The 22,305-nt window shown below is 42.9% G+C and overlaps 1 protein-coding gene across 1 annotated transcript; it reads right to left on the reverse strand.

Moving 5' to 3' along the window:
* Positions 1-767: 767 nt before the first annotated feature.
* LOC308234975 (uncharacterized protein) lies at positions 768-19,618 on the reverse strand. The gene is made up of 3 exons (XM_080643512.1): positions 19,311-19,618; positions 18,207-18,333; positions 768-3,017 (listed from the first exon to the last, which is right to left on the reverse strand). The coding sequence occupies exons 1-3, from the start codon at positions 19,509-19,511 to the stop codon at positions 1,366-1,368; spliced, it is 1,980 nt and encodes a 659-aa protein (XP_080499638.1). The 5' UTR covers positions 19,512-19,618; the 3' UTR covers positions 768-1,365.
* Positions 19,619-22,305: the final 2,687 nt, after the last annotated feature.

Raw genomic sequence — 22,305 nt, forward strand, 5'->3', positions numbered from 1 at the left:
CTCACGCTGGAATCCTGGCAAAAAACAAGTACGCCGTGTTACTTTTATTGATCTTCAAAGGCCAAAGCAAGTTCCGTCATCAGCTTCATGTCACATTCAGCCAACCGAGATTCAGGGAGCTCTAGGAGATTCCCAGGTTTGGACCCCGTACTGAGACCTCAGGGCTCACAGCACCTGCTTCCTTGCAGGTGAGACATCAGGTTCTTAAAAGCCACTTTTCTTTCTATAACATACAAGGGTGCTTGTGGGCCTTGTGGGAGTGAGGGGTGCCTGGCCTGGGAATGTCTGTGCTGGCAGAGGTAGGAGTTGCTCAAGTCAACACAGGCTGCAGCTGCTTTACTGCAACAGGAAATCTTAGCTCTTCACCTCCAAGAGCTCAGGGGTGGAAACACACCTTGCACTTGTTTTACACAGGAGAAACCAGAAACCCAGACCAGAGAGAGGCGTCGTTTCTCTGGGAGTCCAGGGATATTTGAGAATCTGAAGTTCAAATCCAGGATGCCTGATCCAGGGCATGGGGAGTCTGATCACTGCCCTCCTATTTCCCTCTGCACTGGCTTTGGGACTCCAAAGCATCTGGCCTCCTCAGACACATGTTCCAACCCAAGAACACCCATGAGCGGAAACCAGAAAAATGGGAGAACACGACAAAGCAAGGGCTTGTGGTGTTATCAGATGACTGGTCTTCTGAAAGTGATGGAGAATGTCAGTAGTGCGGGTTAAAAGTAGTGTTCATTGCATTAAAAAATTAAAAATTAAGATATTAATCCAATACAAAAAAACATTTATTTTATAAAGCAAAAAAGGCACAAAATGAGTGAAATTCCAACATCCATCTTTGTTGTCCCACTTCCCTTTTGTTAAAGAAAATTGCCAAAGCTCATACCAGATTAGGCAGAACAATTAGCCAGACATTTTACTACGGATACAGGGGTAGCAAATACACATCTACCAAAGGCTGCTCCCAGTTCCCAACAAATCAGAGAACAGAGTTAGCTTCCCTGCGCCAATGAGGATGGTGACTGATGCCATCTGTGGACACCTTATAGGTGGTATAGGTGACATTGCTTCAGCAACAGACACATTCAGGGACATAGATCTGGCAGGACATCTGGGTAAATTAGAAAGTGCAACATACACACACATGCTTTTCACATAAGTAAAGATTATAGGGAATCTCCCTACTTTTGACATTTGAATGTATGAGATTCAAGTCAGACAAATAGAGTTTCCTATAGTATTGCTAAGACTGATCTTAAAAACTGTACATTTCCTATACATATACAACCTTCCTCCCATGTGAAGCCTTATGTGCAGAATAAGGTTAGAATTTTGGGTACAAAATTCGCCACGTTAACTACACTACTAAGTCCTTTCTCTAGTGTGAACTCTCTGGTGACAACGAAGGCTTAGGATACTGGTAAAAGTTTTTCCACATTCAATGCACGTATAAGGGCCTTGTCTAGTGTGAATTCTCTGATGATAATGAAGGGTTTGGTTCTTGGTAAAAGATTTCCCACATTCACTGCACTCATAAGGCCTTTCTCCAGTGTGAAATCTCTGATGATAACGGAGGCCACTGCTACTGATAAAAGATTTCCCACACTCACGGCACACGTAAGGCCTTTCTCTAGTGTGAACTCTCTGGTGACTCCGAAGGGAATAGAGCATGGAAAAAGATTCCCCACATTCACTGCACTCATAAGGCTTTTCCCCTGTGTGAAATCTCCGATGATTACGAAGGCTATAAATTGTGGTAAAGGATTTGCCACATTCACTGCACTTGTAAGGTCTTTCTCCAGTGTGAACACTGTGATGGCGACGAAGATAATGGATCATGGTAAACGTTTTCCCACACTCGCTGCACTCATAAGGCCTTTCTCCTGTGTGAACTATCTGGTGACGACGAAGGCATCTAATCATGGTAAAAGTCTTCCCACATTCACTGCACTGATAAGGCCTTTCTCCTGTGTGAAATCTCTGATGATAACGGAGGCTACTACTACAGGTAAAAGATTTCCCACATTCACTGCACTCATAAGGCCTTTCTCCTCTGTGAAGTCTCTGATGATAACCAAGGCCAGTGCTACTGGTGAAAGATTTCCCACACTCATTGCACTTATAGGGCTTTTCTCCAGTGTGAAATCTCTGATGATGACGAAGGCCAGTGCTAGTGGTAAAACATTTCCCACATTCATGGCACTTATAAGGCCTTTCACCAGTGTGAACTCTCAGATGAATACGAAGGGAATCGATCCTGCTAAAAGATTTCCCACATTCACTGCACTTATAGGGCCTTTCTCCAGTGTGAACTCTCTGATGATAAAGGAGACCAGTGCTACCGGTATAAGATTTCCCACATTCACTGCACTCGAAGGGCTTTTCCCCAGTGTGAAGTCTCTGGTGATAAAAAAAACTAGAAATTCTGGTGAAACACTTTCCACATTCATGGCACACTAAACGCTGTCTTCTAGTACAAACACTATTGTCTTGAACAAATGTGTGTTTTCGGCCAATCGCTCTCTTATATTCTTTCCTGGTGTGATCATTTTTTCTACTTTGAAAAGCCATGGCAGACATCGATATTTCATTTGACTTATCCCTGGTCCGAGTAGCCTTTTGGTGGAGATGTCCTGACCCTGTAAGGATGCCTGGCTCAACCTCCCCGCAGGTAAAATGCTTCTGCGACACATTGAAATTGCAGCCTTCTGCAAGTGAGATCCTGTCCACACCGCTGATGGAATGCTTCTCTCTCATATGTTGCTCCTGGTCCTGGTGAAATTTTGTACTGACATAAAATCGTTTTGCGCATGCCCCACAAGTCAACAGTATCTGGCTGCGTTGTGTTCCCTGTAGGTCAATAATGTGGAAAATTTTTCTCAAGACCGGCCCACAACCTTCACAGGGGTGGCTCTTCTGGGAAGACAAGGCTACCTTGGGATTCCTGGCCTGTGACACTCTTACACAAACTTTCTGCTCAGTCGGTGCCTCCACATTCTCTGCTCCACAGCAGCAACCTGAACAAAAGGAAACGCTGGTGAGGTACATGTTGATCTTAGGGGGAAGGAATATCCTCATCACAAATGTTTAGCTGTCACAGTTAGGTATGTTTTTCAAGACAAGCGAGTTAGACTCTGAGGGAAAGGCTGTTATACATTACTTGACCCCAAAGGTCAACCAATGGTGGAGACCTCACCAAGGGAGGGACATGAGCATATGATAGGACACTAAGAAAAGAGGCAAGGTGCACTGGAAGAGAGGCAGGGTCCACTAGTTGTTTCTTCTTTTTTTATAATATATTTTTATTGCTTTCAGATAGGAAGGGAGAACGAGAGAGCAAGAGCGAGCGAGAGAAACATCAATAATGGGAGAAAATCAATCGGCTGCATTCCTCCCCGCCCCCCCCGCCCCCCGTGCCCGCCCTACTGGGGATTGATCCTGCAACCCCGGCATGTGCCCTGACCAGGAATGAAATTGTGACCTCCTGGTTCCTAGGTCGGCGCTCAACAATTAAGCTACACTGGCCGGGCCACTTGCTGTTTCTTCTTCATAATGCCTTCCTGTGGGAGATTTCATGCTGGTGATGTGAGTTTGTGTAGAATAACCTGTATGTGCTCAATCCCATTAAAAAACCACAGTATTAAAGCACATGATGTTCAAGGTCAATATAATGACACATGCACACTCCAAGGCTCTGCAGGCATGGACCAAGGTTAGAAAGCAGTCGAGAGAGACCTGTGGGGTAAATGGTTGAGGTGCATCATTTAGAGGTGAAGATTATCCATGTGCTGGGAATCTGAGTAGAAATGATAAATACTGAAACTGAGTAGTTAGTTGGCAAAGTGTCAACAATAAGGAAGAACAAGTAGAATGGAGTGGTGAACTGGCAATGGTAATAAAATACTGGTGAACAAAATTGGTTCATAGTTATGACTTAACAAAGCCCTGGCATCAATTCCTCTCCAACAGCCCTTCACCCTGACAAGACTGCCACTGGGTCCACCTGCCATGGATGGAGTCATGTTTCTCCTGTGACGCACAAATGATTCTTCCCCTGAAGCCCCAGTTGAGCCATTACATGGGAAATAGATGATAAAAATCCTAAAAGAAAACCTAAAGAGCTGGATGGCTGGTGCTGTGTATAACAAAGCATAAAAGTAACCACAGTAAAAAACAAAAACAAAACAAAACAAAAAAACAACCTATGTGAGTGACACCAGGAATATGGCAGAAGAATTCATCTCCCTCCCAGGACAGCAGTACAAGTTATCCATGAACAAAGAAAACATAGGAGATGGGAATTAGCACCCAATAAAGACAAACAGCAATGCAGAAGAGCAAAAATGGGAGAACTGCCTAGAAAGGATGATTGGGAAGACTGGTTGAGCAAATATATTTGAATGGCTACGGTCAAAAACAAGGGTTGGAGTTACCTCTATCAGCCACTAACGCTGGTGGCCTGTTCTATAGAAAACACTGGAAATTTTTGTTTTAAAAAACCACAAAAGCCCATATAACATCTGTGTGAACTCCCCACAACACATCAAAGGACTCTATAGTTTGTTGGCATGAACTATAAAAGAAATCCCTTTGGCCACAACCTACTCTAGAAAAGAAACAAAAATCAGTACACCTAAGCAGTATTTTCCACCACAGACTCCAAGACGCTCAATTGTCATGGAAAAAAATTGCAGCCAAATCCACTGTGGACTCATACATTGTTGTTATAACCTCAGTTCATAGGGCATCAAGGAGGCAAGGCTGCTGAACCTGTTCTCAAGATCAAAACAACACCTCTCCCAGCCAACACCCTTGATTCCACAGGCAGATAACTCTATTTCTCTCGGCCAGAATTGGCCCCTAAGGCTGAAAGGAGTAAAAGGGTAACTGCTTCATCAAATGTAGAGACAGCAACACAGGTCTGAAGCAAATACTAAAAACAAAGACACCACCAAGACAACATAATAATCTTCCCCTAATCAATACAAAACTAATGGAGATCTATGTACAGCCTGATGAGGAATCCAAAATATTTACTTTTAAAAATAACCGTGAGCTACAAGAAAACACAAATAGAACCAACATAATAAAGAAACCAACACAGAAGCAAAAGGAGAATATCAGACAGAAAACATAAAAAAAAAAAGAATGAAACAAATGCTAGAGTTGACAAATTACAATGAGTGAAATGAAAAAAAATGGAATGAAGAGTATCAAAATCAGACACGAAAGAATACGTGATGTCAAAGACATGTCACTTAAAATAATCCAGGTGGAGAGAAAAAAAGAAAAATAATGTAAAGAATACAGCGCTGTAAATTAAGTAACACCATCGAGAGAGCCGATACTGCATTATGGGAATCCTAGGAAATACTGGGGGGGGGGGGGGGGGGGGGGGGGGAAGAGACAGAGAGAAAGAACAGGGAGGGAAAAAGAAAAAGGTATAGAAAGTTTATTTTAAAAAACACGCTGAAGATTGACGACCCAAATCTGTAAAAGAGATGTGAATAATCAAGTGCACGCACTCTCACAGGTCCCTGTCCAGATCCCATGCAAACTGGACTTCACCAAGACTCAGCATAATGAAAGTATCAGAAAATCAAAGGCAAAGAGAATTGTGAAAGTACAAAGAGAAACTACTGCACACAGGAAAACGACCGAATAAGTGTTTTAGTAAACTTCACCAAATAAATCTTGCCATCCAGGAGAAAATAAAATGATATATTCAAAATACTCCATAAAAAACATTAATACGTAATCCAGAAAACCTGTTCTTTAGAAAGAAGAAGAAAGCCCTAGCCGGCTTGGCTCAGTGGATAGAGCATCAGCCTGTGGACTGAAGGGTCCCAGGTTCGATCCCCAGTTGGGGGCGTGCAGGAGGCAGCCGATCAATGATTCTCTCTCATCATTGATGTTTCTATCTCTCTCTCCCTTCTCCCTTCCTCTCTGAAATCAATAAAAAGGAATATATAAAAAAAAAAAGAAAGAAGAAATACTTATTCAGACAAAACCTAAGGAAGTTCATCGCCACTCAACCTAACTTATTAGAAATGCGGAAAGAAATTCTTCAAGATGAAATGAAAGAATATTAAACAGAAACACGAATACAGAGGAAACTGTAAATCTCACTGGTACACCTGAGAATGCCATCAAACACACAATAGTGTAACAGTCCATTTGTGGAATGTACATTATGTAACTCTACTACAAAGGTTAAAAATGGAAACCAATAAAAATAGGAAAGGTGACATTATGTATCTTAATACATACACAATATACACAATATAAAAAGCTATGAATTGTGACATCAAAACGTGTGTGGTGGCGGGTCAAATATCATAATTTTTTGTATGAAATTGAAGTTACCAAGATGAAATAGACTGTGAAGAGCATGAGTTGTTATATGTAAATCTCTTGGAAATCAAAGCAAAAATTTATGTAGTAGATAGACATAAGAGAAAGGAGTGCCTCACTGCTGGGGCTCAATTGGTTGAGTATAGCCCAGTACACTGAAAGGCGATGGTGAAAAATTCAATGAAGAAAATGAAGAGCAAGAAGGAATAAAGGAGAAAAGTAACAAAGACCCTGATCATGAGGAAGATGATACCGGAGAAGAGAAATATGATGAAGAAGAGCAAGAAGAGGAAAATGACTACATTCATTCATACTCTGACACTGGAGATGATTTTGGATTTTGTGCAGACAGTAATGATAACATGGATGAAATAACTATTAGCTATGAAATTTCCCCCAAAACATTCTATGATACAGCTTCTGAACAGTAGACAGACTTGTTGCCTTATTTCTGATAAGTATTTTTGTTCCTGTTTTGTTGGACAATATTTGTTACCAAAATATTCAAAACCATTTTGAGTTTATATACTGATATTTGTCTCTGACACTATGACATTCCTTCTCAGTACCTTTGTATCCCTCTTAAACATTCAAGTGAAAATTTTATTTTTGGCATTATTTAGATTAGAATGTGCCTAGAGAGTTTTTTTCATCTTTTAATGTCTTCATACTTGAACAAATTATTCTTGTTTAACTGCTTGCTGATCTTTTATAAAAGTATTACTTGTCATCATTATGGATTTCTGTAACATGTAAGTTGATTTAATACTGCACATGGAACACTTTAAAAACAAAGAAACTTGAAAATAATTTTACTTTTACATGGTATTTTCTATGCTACTATATGATGACTACATAAAACTACCTGAGCTCCTAAGATTGCATATGAGATTAGAAGTTGGTGATCAAAAATATACACAGGGAAAAATGCCAATCAGAGTTATAGAAATTTTGTAGTTTTCATCTCAGCCAGTACAAAGACTTGGGTTAAATATTAAAAACTAGAGGCCTGGTGCACGACATTCGTGCACTGTGGGGGAGTCCCTCAGCGCAGCCTGCGCCCTCCTGCAGTCCGGAAGCCCTCGGGGGATGTCTGACTGATGGCTTAGGCCTGCTGGCCAGCCGTGAGCCCGGTTCAGGGCTTCTGGCTGAGCGGCGCTCCTCCTATAGGAGCACACTGACCTCCAGGGGGCAGCTCCTGCATTGAACATCTGCCCCCCTGGTGGTCAGTGCGCGTCAGAGTCCGGTCGTTCAGCCATTTGGTCGATTTGCATATTAGCCTTTTATTATATAGAATACTTAAACTTGAGGCTAACTTCATACCACACAATATGTGAGTTAACCATCATCTCACTGTAATAACTTTGATATTTCGAAAAGCTGGCCTTATGAAAAATGAGACTGAGACATTTAAATGTTTACTTTGCAAAAGTGTGGGGTAAATTCTAGTCATATAAATCTCACTGCAGAATGCATGTGTGAAACCTGTGAGGTATAATGGCCTCTGTTGTATTTCAAAGGACTTCACAGACATCTAATTGGTTTATGTAACAGTGCAGAATAAAACTTAGGTCACTTTAAAATTAAGATTAACCTTTTTTTCTTTTAATTAAAAACTAGCTCCCCTGAATTTTTATATTGAGGATTGGGGTTACCTAAAAACCTTATTCTCTAAAGACTCACAAATGCCAAAGATTTAGAAGGGAAGTCATATTATGTATTTCAAAAATTATTTACTAATATTATCTACCAAAAGAAATAAATTTATTTTTCCCTTTTGGGACAATATCACCTATTATCCTCTAAACTAAGAATCAGAGTCCTAGCCCAGCCATGGGCAAACTCGGCCCGTGGGCCGGATCCGGCCAGTTCGGCTGTTCTATCCGGCCCGCGGAGCCGAAAGAGCGGAGGGTTCTCTTGCTCTCCCCTCCGCTCCTTTACTTTGAATTTATATTAGTTCACACAATCACTCCATCCATGCTTTTGTTCCGGCCCTCCAGTCCAGTTTAAGAACCCATTGTGGCCCTCGAGTCAAAAAGTTTGCCCACCCCTGGTCCTAGCCTCTATTTCTAACTTTACTGTTAAACACAACCTTGAAATGGAGATTGGTTTTCTATAAACAACTTCCTACAAAAACTGCTTAAGGACCAACCAAAATTTACTGTATGTACTCATTCTCTTAACATCTAGAAATAATTGTTCCTTCATTTAAATTTGTCTGGCTCTCTAAAAAATTGTTAGCTTGTAAAATGATTGAAAACACTCTTTTGAGAAACAAACATATTTTCCTCAGAAAATACATTGTAATCTGATTTTCCCATCTTTTATTCTGATGGAGAAAATTTATATTGTGCCATTTTATAAAATGGCTATATCAGGAAAAACATCACTTTCAATTGTAATACTTACTCAGTTAATCCAAGATGGGTGAGAGGATCATTATCAGCTCAGTGCTTATGTTGTTCATATGTGAATTATTTCTTCTTTAAAGAACTTATAACAAATTTTAAAGATTCTAAATGGGAAACATGAATAAATCTACTTTAAAGCAGCAATTAACTGTACTTAAGAATAAAAACCTCACTTAAAGTTTCAGTTGCAACAGGTAAAGTCATTTAGGATTGATAATGAATATCGGTGTTTTATTCTGTCACTTCCTTAGAACTTTAACCTAATATCATCTATAATAATAAAAGGCTAATATGCTAATTAGACCAGACATCTTCCGGATGTCATTCCGACGTCCTTTCTGACAAAGCAGGGGCCAGAGGGAAGCCAGCCCAGTCCCAGGTGCCTGTGGGAGGCCCAAGGGAAGCCAGCCCGAGTCCCGAGTGCCCGCGGGTGGCCGGAGGAGGGAAGCCTGGGTCCCAGTTGCTGAAGGGAAGCCGGTGCCGGCAGCTGGGGGAAGGAAGGACTACTCTTGCATGAATTTTCATGCATCGGGCCTCTAGTTTAATTTATAAAGTCTTATCTCTATGGTTTTGTTTATTTGCTTTATTATAAATCTGCAGACAACTGCTTGAATAGAGCAGACACACCAAAGATACAGGTATTTTTTCCCCTAGCTTTCAATCTGTCTTCAACATTTCAGTCCTTCAGATGATAAGACTGCCCTTTGGCAGGGATTTACTTAGGGGAGCCCCAGCCATCTCCTCCCTAAGTGCATTGTCTTTCCCCTTTGAAAAAGTCTCTTCACAAGTTTAAATTAGACTAATTGTGAGAACAGGAAAGGTGTTTCCAGGTCGCTTTGCCAGCATGAATCTTGTTTTTGTGGCTTAAAATCTAAAGATCCTGTAAAGTTATTCCATAGGAAGGTAAACTTTAATGCAGAGATAGTAGCATCTACACTAATAACAGAGAAAGATGCAAATTGACCATACCTTCACGACGCCCACCAGCCAATCAGGAGTGAGTATGCAAATTAAGCAAACAGATGGTGGGTTAATTTTCATACGCAGGCGCCAAGTGGCCGAGGGCTTGGCGACAATGCAGCGTTCCGTACCACCCCAGCCACTCAGGGCCTCTGGGCAGCGTGGGAAGGCGGGGCCAGAGCAGAAAGAGGCGGCTCTGGGGCCGGAGCAGAAAGGCCATGCCAGCAGCTAGGGAAAGGAAGGCCCATTCTTGCACGAATCTTCATGCATCGGGCTTCTAGTCTTATATATAAAAGAATACTTGTTGGTGAAGTGTCTTTAAAATTGCTACCTAACAAGAAATATTGTTTTGTTGCTATAATGCTTGTTTTTCTGTATTTGTTTACATATTAAATCCTTACAAAACAAAATATTCATTGAAAATGTGAAATAATAATAATAAAAAGCAGGGGTTGCTAAAATTGTACCAGACAAAAAAGACTGCTTCAAAAACTGTCACCAAAGACAATGGTAATCATAGAATGATAAAGAAGTCAATTCATTAAGAGAATGACAATATTAAGTATTATGCACTGAACAACATAGCAACTAAGTATATTAAGAAAATAATATCAGCTCTGGCTGGTTTGGCTCAGTGGATAGAGCGTCGGCCTGCGGACTGAAGGGTCCTGAGTTCAATCATGGTCAAGGGCACATGCCTGGGTTACGGGCTCGATCCACAGTGAGGAGTGTGCAGGAGGCAGCCGATCAATGATTCTCTCTCATCATTGATGTTTCTATCGCTATCCCTCTCCCTTCCTCTCTGAAATCAATAAATATATATATATATAAAAAAGAAAACAATATCAGATCCGAAGGCAGATAAAGAAACCCAGTATTAGTAGGTACATTGCCACTTCAACAACAGGTACATCATGCCATCCAAAAGCAATAAGGAATAACTGAAGTTTGACTACACTTTAGAGCAAAGGGAAGTAATGAATATATACAGAACATACCATCCAAATTCTTCTCATGCCCACATGAAACATTCTCTACATTAGGTAAAAAAATAAGTCTCAAACTTGGGGAAGAAATCATGTTGAGTATCACAATGTATGAAAGCAAAAATCAATTGTAGTTTCAAGAAAGCTGGAAAATTCACAAATACGTGAAACTAACACACTCCTAAACAATCAGTGAGTCAAAGACAAAAAAAAACAAAAACAAACACACACACAAAGAGAACTCAAAATTAGATAAAGGCAAAGGAAACAGAAACACAATTTATCAAAACTTCTGTATAAAATGCATGAAATGCAATTCTACGAGGAAATTTTATAGAGATAAATGCCTACATTAAGAAAAAAGATCTCGCCCTAACTGGTTTGGCTCAGTGGATAGAGCCTCGGCCTGTGAACTGAAAGGTCCCAGGTTCGATTCCAGTCAAGGGCATGTACCTTGGTTGCGGGCACATCCCTAGTAGGAGGTGTGCAGGAGGCAGCTGATCGATGTTTCTCTCTCATCGATGTTTCTAAATCTCTATCTTTCTCCCTTCCTCTCTGTAAAAAATCAATAAAATATATTTAAAAAAAAAAAAAAAAAAGAAAAAAGATCTCATATGAACAATCTAATATTGCACCTCAGAAAACTAGAAACACGAGAATTAAAACTCAAAGCTAGCAAAAAAAAAAAAACACCAGGAGAAACCAAGATGGCGGCATAGGTAAACACCTAAACTGCTGCCTCGCACAACAATTTCAAAACTACTACTAAAAGACTAAACGTCTATCACCCAGAAACACAGGAAAGCTGGCTGAGTGGAAGTTCTACAACTAGAAGGAAAGAGAAAAGAGCACTGAGACATGCACAAGCGCTGAAAAGCTGAGGTATGGAGGCGCGCGAATCGGGCTGGCAGCGGGTGTCTGGGTGTGCTGCTTCTTTCAACCCGAAGGGAGACAAGCTCCAGATAACTCTGAACTCCAGTTTCTGGGGAGACGCTGGGGACCCAAACTCCTACGGGGAGAAGCTGGACTGTCTGCTGTGGGGTCGGAAAGTGAGGGTGGCTTGCTTGCAGGGCTGCGCGCAGGAATAATTGTTTACTGCGTTAGGGCGCGGGGACTTGGAAACGCGGAGACGCAGAGACAGCTGACTAGCACTGAGACCCCGCCCCACACAATCTACAAACCCACCCAAGCTTCACGCAGCGGCTTTTGCATATAAATGGCCTGCCCAATCACAGCTTAACCTAACAAACTGCAGCTCCAAAACCTCCAAACCCCAAGCAAAGAGGAGAAAACTGTAGTTCTCGCTGTAGCGCCTGCTGGGTGGCCTCAGACAGTAGCTGACCAGCACCCCATTGGAGATCCAGAAGCTAGTGTATCTAGTGGTCAGTGTGAGACACCAGATTTCAATGCCTCACATCCATAAGTGATACATTCAAGAGGCAGACTCAGTGAGCACCAAAGCCCCACTGAAACAAGTCCTGCCCCATAAGCGTGTCTCCAGCACAGCAGTTCTTCCACTATAGACACAGCGGGTCCTCACAGCCAATTGGCCTGGAGGTCAATTCCTCCCAGTGTACCAACAGCAATCAAGGCTTAACTACACCAAGACTTTGCACTCAGCCCACAAAGGGGTGTACCAAAGGCGTCCACCTTACGTGATTGGGGAGGCTGAGCTACTGGCCCCTATAGGTCACCTACCACACAAAGCCACTTCATCAACACAAGGAAGAAGCAAAATGCGGAGACAAAGAAACATGTCAAGAATGAAAGAAATGGAGGAAAGCAAACTACTGGACGACATAGAGTTCAGAACCACATTTATAAGGTTACTCAAGAATCTTCTAAAAACCGCTGAGGAAATTAGTGAGACCTTTAAGGATCTTAATGAGAATGCCAAAAAAATGGAAAAGGACCAGTCAGAAATTAAGCATACCCTGTCTGAAATAAAGAATATACAGAAACTCAACTGTAGATCAATGTACCCCAAGAATCAAACCAAAGATCTGAAATATGAGGAAACAAAAAACACCCAACCAGAAAAACAAAAAGAAAAAATAATCTAAAAATGTGAAGATAGTGTAAGGAGCCTCTGGGACAACTTTAAGCGTACCAACATCCGAATTTTTGGGGTGCAAGAAGAAGGGAAAGAACAAAATATTGAAAACCTATTAGAAGAAACAACGACAGAAAATTTTCCCTACCTGGTGAAAGAAATAGACTTGCAAGTCCAGGAAGCGCAGAGAACCCTGAACAAGAGGAATCCAAAGAAGACCACACCAAGACACATCATAATTAAAATGCCAGGGGAAAAAGACAAAGAGAGAATCTGGAAAGCAGCAAGAGAAAAGCAGTTAGTTACCTACAAGGGAGTACCCATATGACTGTCAGCTGATTTCTCAACAGAAACTATGCAGGCCAGAAGGGAGTGGCAAGAAATATTCAAAGTGATGAACAGCAAGAACCTACAACCAAGATTACTCTACCCAGCAAAGCTATCATTCAGAGTTGAAGGTCAGATAAAGAGCTTCACAGACAAGAAAAAGCTAAAGGAGTTCATCACCAAACCAGAATTATATGAAATGCTGAAGGATATTCTTTAAGAAGAGGAAGAAGAAGAAAAAGATAAAATTATGAACAACAAAATGACAACAAATATATACCAACCAACAAGTGAATCTAAAAATCAAGTGAATGGAAAATCTGATGAACAGAATGGACTGATGAATATAATAGAATCAGGGACATAGAAAGGGAGTGGACTGACAATTCTCAGGGGGAAGGGAGTGTGAGGGGTGCGGGAAGAGATGGGACAAAAATCTTACACCCATGGATGAAGACAGTGGTGGGGGATAAGGGAATGGGGTGGGGTGGGGAATCAGGTTGAGGGGAGCTATGGGGGGAAAAAAAGAGGAACACCTGTAATAATCTGAACAATAAAGATTTATTAAAAAAAAAAAAAAAGAAATAAAAAGATTACAACTCAGCCCTGGGCAGTGTGGACGAGTTGGTTGTTATCCCATGGACCAAAAGGTTGCCTATTACGTTCTTGGTCAGTGCAAATGCTGGGTTTGCAGGTTCTATCCCTGGTAGGGGGCATACAGGATAGGCAGGCAATCAATGTTTTGCTCTCACTTCCATGTTTCTCACTATCCCTCTCCCTCTTTTTCTAAAAATCAATTTCAAAATCTTAAAAACCAAAAAAGAGCATAGTTCAAATTAGCTAGAAGCTTTTATAAAAAAAAAAGATATTACATCTGACACTATGAACCACAAGGCATAATAAGAGATGTCAGATGATGTGACCCAATAGAGAAAAATGTCAAGATCCCACTATGAGCTTCTGAAATTAATAAACAAATTCCAGCCCTGGCCAGGTGGCTTGCTCCTTGAAAGTGTGGTCCCAATACCCTGAGGTTGTGGATTTGATCTCCCTTCAGGACACACACAGAGGACAGCCAATGAATGCATAGATCAGTGGAACAGCAGGTCAAAGTTCCCCTCTCTCTCTTTTTTTTTTTTTTTTAAATATATTTTATTGATATTTTACAGAGAGGAAGGGAGAGGGATAGAGAGCTAGAAACATCGATGAGAAAGAAACATCGATCAGCTGCCTCCTGCACACCCCCCACTGGGGACGTGCCCGCAACCAAGGTACATGCCCTTGACCGGAATCGAACCCGGGACCCTTCAGTCCGCAGGCCGATGCTCTATCCACTGAGCCAAACCGGTTTCGGCTCCCCTCTTTATTTCTGTCTATTTCTGTCTCACTTCCTTTCCCTAAAATTAATAAAAATTTTAAAGAAAAAATAAATTTGGAAAGGTTACAGGATGTAAAAGTCAACACACAAGCATCAGTTTCCTTTCTTTTTTTTTCTTTTTTTTTTTTTATATTTTTATTGATTTTTTACAGAGTGGAAGGGAGAGGAGGGATAGAGAGTTAGAAACATCGATGAGAGAGAACATCGATCAGCTGCCTCCTGCACGCCCCCCACTGGGGATGTGCCCGCAACCAAGGTACATGCCCTTGACCGGAATCGAACCTGGGACCCTTGAGTCCGCAGGCCGACGCTCTATCCACTGAGCCAAACCGGTTTCGGCTCCCCTCTTTATTTCTGTCTATTTCTGTCTCACTTCCTTTCCCTAAAATTAATAAAAATTTTAAAGAAAAAATAAATTTGGAAAGGTTACAGGATGTAAAAGTCAACACACAAGCATCAGTTTCCTTTCTACACATTAACAATAAATTCTTTGATAGAGAAATGAAGAAAGTAGTCAAGTTTGCAATAGGATCAACAATAAAATGCTCAGAAAAAATTCCACAAAAATGGTGAAAGGTCCGTACATTGAACACAAGACAGTGATGAAAAAATGGAAGAAAACACAAACAAATGGAAAGACATCTTTCCTTTAGGATTTGAAATTTAATACCCTTTTAATGTCTATACTATGCAAAGCAATCTACAGATTAAATGCAATCCAGATGATAATGCCAATGGTATTTTACAAAGAAATAAAAACAGAATCTTGAAATGTATGGAACCAAAAGACCTTGAAAGCAAAATCAGACTTGAGCAAAAACAAACCTGGTGGCATCAAACATCCTGACTTCAATCTATTACAAAGCCAAAGCAACCAAACAGTGTGTTACTGGAAGAAACACAGAAACAAAGACCAATAGAACAGAACAGACAAGACGGAAATAAACCCAGGCACATACATTCAAGTATCCTTTGACAAAAACCAGAATTCACTCAAGAAAGAAAAGATAGTTTTTTCACTGAATGGTGCTGGTAAAATGCATATTCACAGGAAAACAACAAAACTGGACACCACTGATAAAAATGAACTCAAACTGAATGAAATAATTAAATGACAATCCGAAAACTCAACACTACTGCAAGACAAGCTAGAGAAAAAGCTTTGGACATTAGCTTTAGACATGATTTTCTGGATGTGACACCAACCATAGGCAAAAAGGCAAAACTAAAGTCTGGACAACAACAAATGAAACAGCGTCTTCACATCACAACAGCAATTAACAAAATGAAATTAAAAGACAATCTACAGGGTGGGAGAAAATATTTGCAAGTCATATGAACGTACTGCTTGGAGATATTGTGGATACAGTTCAGATATCTACAGTAAAGCGACTATCGAGATACAGAGAGAGAGTCACAAAAATACTTGGGAGTTCCTATCTATACTAATAAAAGGATAATATGCTAATTAGACTAGATCAACTGGAGAACTTCTGGACGTCCGACTTCCTTCTGGACAAAGCCACAGTGGCCAGGGCAGAGGCAGAGGTGGTTAGGGGCAACCAGGCCAGCAGGGGAGCAGTTAGGGGGCGATTAGGCCAGAAGGGGAGCAGTTAGGGGGTGATGAGGCTGGCAGGGAGGCAGTTAGCGGCAATAAGGCAGGCAGGTAGAGTGGTTGGGGCAATCCGGCAGGCCGACAGGGGGGCAGTAAGGAGACAACGAGGCTGGCAGGGGACCAGTTAGGGAGCGATCTGGCCGGCAGGCAGAGGCATTTAGGGGCAATCAGGCAGGCAGGTAGAGAGGTTAGGGGCGATCAGCAGGCTGGCAGAGGCGGTTAGGAGCGATCAGGCCTGCAAGCAGAGGCAGTTAGGGGCGATAAGGCAGGAAGGCAAGCGAGCAGTTAGGAGCCAGAGGTCCTGGATTGGGAGAGGAATGTCCGACTGCCAGTTTAGGCCCCATCCCTGTGGGTCCCTGGATGGATCCCAGATTGGAGAGGTTGCAGGCTGGGCTGAGGGACACCCCCCCCACACCATGTATGAATTTCATGCACCGGGACTCTATCCTATATATATAAAAGCCTAAGTGACTGTTACGATTGAATGACCTGAACCACTGGAACAACCGGTCGACCAGTAGCTATGACATGTACTGACCACCAGGGGTCAAATGCTCAACACAGGAGCTGCCCCCTGGTAATCAGTGTGCTCCCACAACAAACCTCCTCTGGCCAGCAAACCCCTGAGGTCCCTACCCTGGCTGGCTGATTGGGGGGACCCCACCCGAGCACAAATTCATGTACCGGGCCTCTATTTAAATAATAAACACATGTTTACACTATACTACAGGCTAATAAAAACACAAATACGCTGAGTGAAAAATACTTTATCAGTAAAGAGTGACAAGCTCAGGGAAATGCAGAGACCTAAAGTGACCACAAAGGATGGTTTAAAATTAAACTTTCTAACTAAAAGCAGTCATGACAGGTAGACATGTCCTAAGCTAGAATATTCATAGACAAAAGTCAATCTTTACCTTAACCGAGCCTGTCTATTGTCTTTTGCATCTATGATAACTTAGCTTTTTCGGGATTCCTCAGGGCACAACGAAATGCACCACAGTAGAGATGATAAATACTTTCATTGCTATTTTCATATTATTAGTATTGATTATTAGCTATCCTGCACCCAACTATCATTTTACTTTTTATCCGATTCCAGAAGTAACCCCACTTTGCTCTCATCTGCCTCCTTAATCTATCACCAATGAATTTCATGTAACCCACCTATGCCTGCTCTTTCGATTGTAATGTATAAAATAAGGTGCAAAACTGCCATTCACAGGAGCATTATATCAATGCCTTCAGATTTTGCTTCCTAGCAACTGTTGAAAGTTTGGACCAAATGAACTCACAAAAATCATTTCCAGGTTTGAATATTCACACTGGTAAACAGCATCTGAGCCTGCTGGAAAGATGGCCACACTAAACCTCCTGAAGGCAGGATAGCCAAAAACATTGAATTTGTAAAAACAAAAATCCTGCACAGCATGGCTGTGGTGGTTCAAAGAATTGAGTGTCGTCCCATGGACCAAGATTTCCCAGGTTCGATTCCCAGTCAGGTCACATGCCTGGGTTGCTGGCTCCATCCCCAGTAGGGGGCATGCAGGAGGCAGCCAATCAATGATTTTCTCTCATTATTGATGTTTCCATCTATCCCTTCCTCTCCCATCTTCTCTGAAATCAATAAAAATATATTCAAAAGAAAACAAAACGAAAAACCCTCAAAATATCTGCAAAGCACAACTAAGCACATGGAAAATGACGAGTCATTTACTGTATGTAATAAATAATTAATATATAAAATATAGAAGGTATTCAACAGAGACATTAGCCCAAAAATATGGTTAACAAACAGGCTAAGGATATACAGGCAATTTCCCCAAAAACATGTACAAATGACCAACAGGAATATAAAGAATGCTTTTCCTCACAAATCAAGGAGGAATCCATTAGGCTCCCTGCCACAGTAACAACCACAAATCCCTCCCTGGGAGTTCAGTACAGGAGGTATTGTGATTGCAGAAAAAGAAAAGGGCAGAGCAAACAAACCAGTCCTCCCTAGAACAGCAAGGGCCCAAAAAACCTGAAGGTCAAGCCGTGAGGACAGAGCACATCCCGGTAAAGGGGCACGAGCATATGTAAAGCCAAGTCCAGGTCACGGTGAGAGTGAGGGTCTTACCCAGGGAGGATACAAGTTCAAAGTTCTCCAGCATCACATTCAGGTACAGCTGTCTCTGACCCTCATCAAGGAGGCTCCATTCCTCCCTGGAGAAGTACAGGGCAATGTCCTCAAAGGCCACGCCAACCTGTCAGAATGGAGACAATAGATTGTTCAGGATTTTTTTGTTGTTGTATTTTAGTTGTAATTCCAATTTGGTCCTGGGAGTGTGTCTGGGTAGCATCCACTTACTCCGCAGCCATTTTTAAACTCCCAGAATTGAGACAACTGAGACCAAAGCTGTCTTTCTGAGAACCCACAATCCTGCCCCTTACACATCTTCCCACCCTCAACCTCCTCCAGGGCTCCCCAGTTTAGTGTGGACACCAGGCCCTAATGCCAGTGCAGGCTGATCTCTCATCACAGGCTCATTAGTCACTGTTACTGCCCTCAGCTATAGCGGAGGGTTTGGGGCCTGGGAGGGCATGCATCTGAGCTCTGGGCCATGCCTGCAGGGCCACAGCATTCCTGGCAAGTAATACCACTGCAGTCTCCAGATCATGCCTCCAAGACAAAGACAACCAGGGCTTACGCTTCCCCCTTAAGTCTCCACACCAGGTCCCCAGCACCATCAGCTCACACGTCCTCTTTCTCTAGATGTGCACATCACTGTGTAATATCTACCTCCTTCATATCTTCAGACCGCAGGTAAACTCCCTCAGCTGTCCCCTTCCTATTCCATCCCAGGAGATCAACCATGGACTTGGACTATGGTATCTGAGAGTGCTTGTACCATAGTCCAGCCGGATGCAGGCCAACCCCAGTCCTCTCAGGGTCTCCACAGCCCGGAAAGCCCCAATGAGTCTGTGACGTCCTCCCTGCAGCCTCTGATCTGTCCGCCAATCCTCACAGCCCACACCCTCAGGGGAACCTCAGATGCAAGTCACCCCTGTCCTCTCTGCCCTGCACTTGCTGTGTCCTCAGAAGACACAACACTCCTCTCTCCCCTCCGCCTTCCTCACGGTCCTCCATGCGGACTGAGCTGCAGGACGTGACAGGCGCCCGCACCCGGGCGGTTCTGTTCGGTGTGAGGAGGCGGTGAGGGCCCGGGGGACGCGCACTCACCTCAGCCCCGCGCCTCTGGGCGGGCGCCGCCATCCGACTTTGTGTGCGGAGTCCGGGGGGAGCGGCGGGAGAAGCGGCCGCCGCGAGAAGGGCGGTCCCTTTCCGGGCCATGGAGCGGGTCACCCGGGTGGGGACACCGAGCTTCACACCCGCGCGTGTGCTGTGCGCACCACGACTCTCGCGCCTTCTCTGTCGGGGCATCTCCACCGGGACGCAGCGATCTGGAACCTCCGCAACAGGCTACAGGGTGCGTTTGCGTAGAAGACAAAATGCCCGCTGAGAGCATGCCGGAAGTCCCGCCCCTTCGGGTTAATCTTCGCCGGAAACACCCTTTCTGGCCCTTCATTGGCTAAGCTGTTGGTATGCCACACTTGGTCTTCTGGGTAATGTAGTCATTGAGTCCAAGAAAGTGATCAGGGTTTACCCCTCCACCCCCCATCACTCCTGTAGGAAACACGGAGATCGCCACTGCAGGGGCTATGAAATGTCACGTCCTCATGAGAGACACATCTTAAAAATGGCTAAAGAAAGTGGTCATCTTTTCCTGGTGAAGGGACATGAGTCCATGTTGATGAAAAGAGATGATCATATGGCGTATGGTATCCGAGAGTACTTGTACCATAGTCAAGCGCCGTGCAGGGCAACCCCAGTCCTCTGAGGGTCTCCACAGCTCAAAAAACCCGGATTGAGGCTGTGCTGGCCAATGTCATTGAACGGTTTAGCGTTGACAAATGAACTAGGAGGTCATGGTTCTATTACCTGTCCGGTACTTGCCCATTTCCAGCTTGATCCCCAGTAGGGGGCTGCAGGAGGCAGTGCATCAATGATTCTCTCTCATCATTGCTGTTTCTCTGTCTCTCCCTCTCCCTTTTCCCTTCCTCTCGTTGAAATCAATTTTACAAAAACCATATTTAAAAGCACACACACATTATCTGTGATCCAAATATAGCAGTCATAATTAAAGAGACATGCCTGCATTAAAGGGTCTCAAAAATGTTATCACATAGGTGACCTACTTACACCATAGTATATATAATTGACAAATATAACACAAGAATGTAGGCCCTTGCCGAAACCGGTTTGGCTCAGTGGATGGAGCGTCGGCCTGCGGACTGAAGGGTCCCGGGTTCGATTCCGGTCAAGGGCATGTGCCTTGGTTGCCGGCACATCCCCAGTGGGGGGTGTGCAGGAGGCGGCTGATGGATGTTTCTGGCTCTCTATCCCTCTCCCTTCCTCTCTGTAGAAAGTCAATAAAATACATTAAAAAAAAATCTTTAAAAAAAAAAAAAAAGAATGTAGGCCCTGCCTTTGAAATAGAAAAGATGGAATTCTCTTGTTTCATTATAATTTTAACGTCAATTAAAATAAATAAATTTTGGAAAAAGTGGGAGAGTTTGTGAACAAAAAAAGGGCCACATATTAAACCTGACAGGCTCCGTGGAGGCCGGAGTGGCAGCCTTACCAACTCAGAGACCTAGGGTAACCACACAGGATAGTCTGAAATGAAATCTAACTAAAAGCAATTCATAGTGATAGTCACATCCTTGAGTAGTATTTTCCCTAACAAACATCAATCTTCACCTTAACTGAGCCTATCTCTAATCTATTTACATCTTGGATAACCTTCCTGATAACATGCTTTTGGAATAACAAATAATTTCCTCGCGCCCCCCCCCCCCTCCATCCCCTCAAAGCACAAGCACTGTCACAGTTTTCCCCTCCTGTTACTGTTATCATGTTAATTGCTGTCTGTTAAGTATCCTGTACCTGCTAGGGGCAAAAATATAACATTGGGGACTAGCTGTGGTTATAGGAAATATTAATCACCCCATGTTAACTGTGATTGCCTCTTCCTGGTTACAGAAAGGACTTTCTAACCTGCCTGGGAGTTTTATACCCCCTGGACCTGGGGTCAATCTTGGACCTGGGAGTGAACCTTAGAAAGTGGTCCATTCTCATCTAAGAACTGCCTATTATCATGGAAATATTAACAATCTTGTTGCCCAAACAATGGGGTCCCACCAGAGCCCCCATTGCCTCCTTCACCATGCTTATAATATCTACTACCTTATGTTTTCTTTTTTTTAAATATATTTTTATTGATATCAGAGAGGCAGGTATTGATTTTAGAGGGAGAGACAGAAACATCAATGATGAGAATCATCCATTGCTGCCCCCTGCACACCCCACACTGGGGATCCAGTGATTCCCTCACAGGTGCCCTGCCAGGGAATTGAGTCCTGAGCCACGCCTGACACACATCCTTATGTGATCTTGGTCCTCCCCCATATAAACAGCTGGCTTATGTGCGTGTGCTCTTATATATATACTGTATGTATGTGTGTGTGTGTGTATATATATATATATATATACATATAATTTTATTGACTTCAGAGAGTAAGGGAGAGGGATAGAGATAGAAACATCAATTCTGAGAAATAATCATTGATGGCTGCCTCTTGCACACCCCCTACTAGGGATTGAGCCCACAACCGAAGCATGTGCCCCTGACCAGAACTGAATCCAGGACCCATCAGTCCACAGGCCCACACTCTATCCACTGAGCCTAACCAGCTAAGGCTGTCCCTCACTCTTGATTGGAGCTCAGGCACACAGTCTGTTGTGATTGGCTAATTAAAGGGAAGGGGGTTGGCCTTTGCTACTTCAAGATGGTGACCCCCAGGGAGCTGCAAGTTATGTGGCCAACATGGAGGCTGCCACTTCACGTGGGTCAAAATGACAGCTGTCTAAACTGTTCTTTCACAGAAAAGATGACTTGTTTATTCTCACAATTCCCTCCTTTTCTTTATTTAAAATTGGTTTATTTTTTTAAAAATATATTTCTTTATTGATTTCAGAGAGTAAGGGAGACGGATAGAGTGATAGAAACATCAATGATGAGAGAATCATTGATTGGCTGCCTCCTGCACACCCCCTACTGGGGACTGAGCCCACAACCGGGGCATGTGCCCTTGGCCGGAATCGAACCTGGGAC

This window comes from Plecotus auritus, assembly GCF_963455305.1.
Source record: "Plecotus auritus genome assembly, chromosome: 10".
NCBI classification, from domain to species: Eukaryota; Metazoa; Chordata; class Mammalia; order Chiroptera; family Vespertilionidae; genus Plecotus; species Plecotus auritus.

Bases quoted from the DNA above. Each gene is read 5' to 3' on its own strand.
- LOC308234975 (XM_080643512.1), bottom strand. From the start codon at position 19,511: ATGCCCCGACAGAGAAGGCGCGAGAGTCGTGGTGCGCACAGCACACGC. The intron at 18,334-19,310 runs GTGAGTGCGCGT...CCATTCTGACAG, and splicing joins CCCAGAGGCGCGGGGCTGAG to GTTGGCGTGGCCTTTGAGGA. The intron at 3,018-18,206 runs GTAAGACCCTCA...CCTTTTGTTCAG, and splicing joins TGAACTTGTATCCTCCCTGG to GTTGCTGCTGTGGAGCAGAG.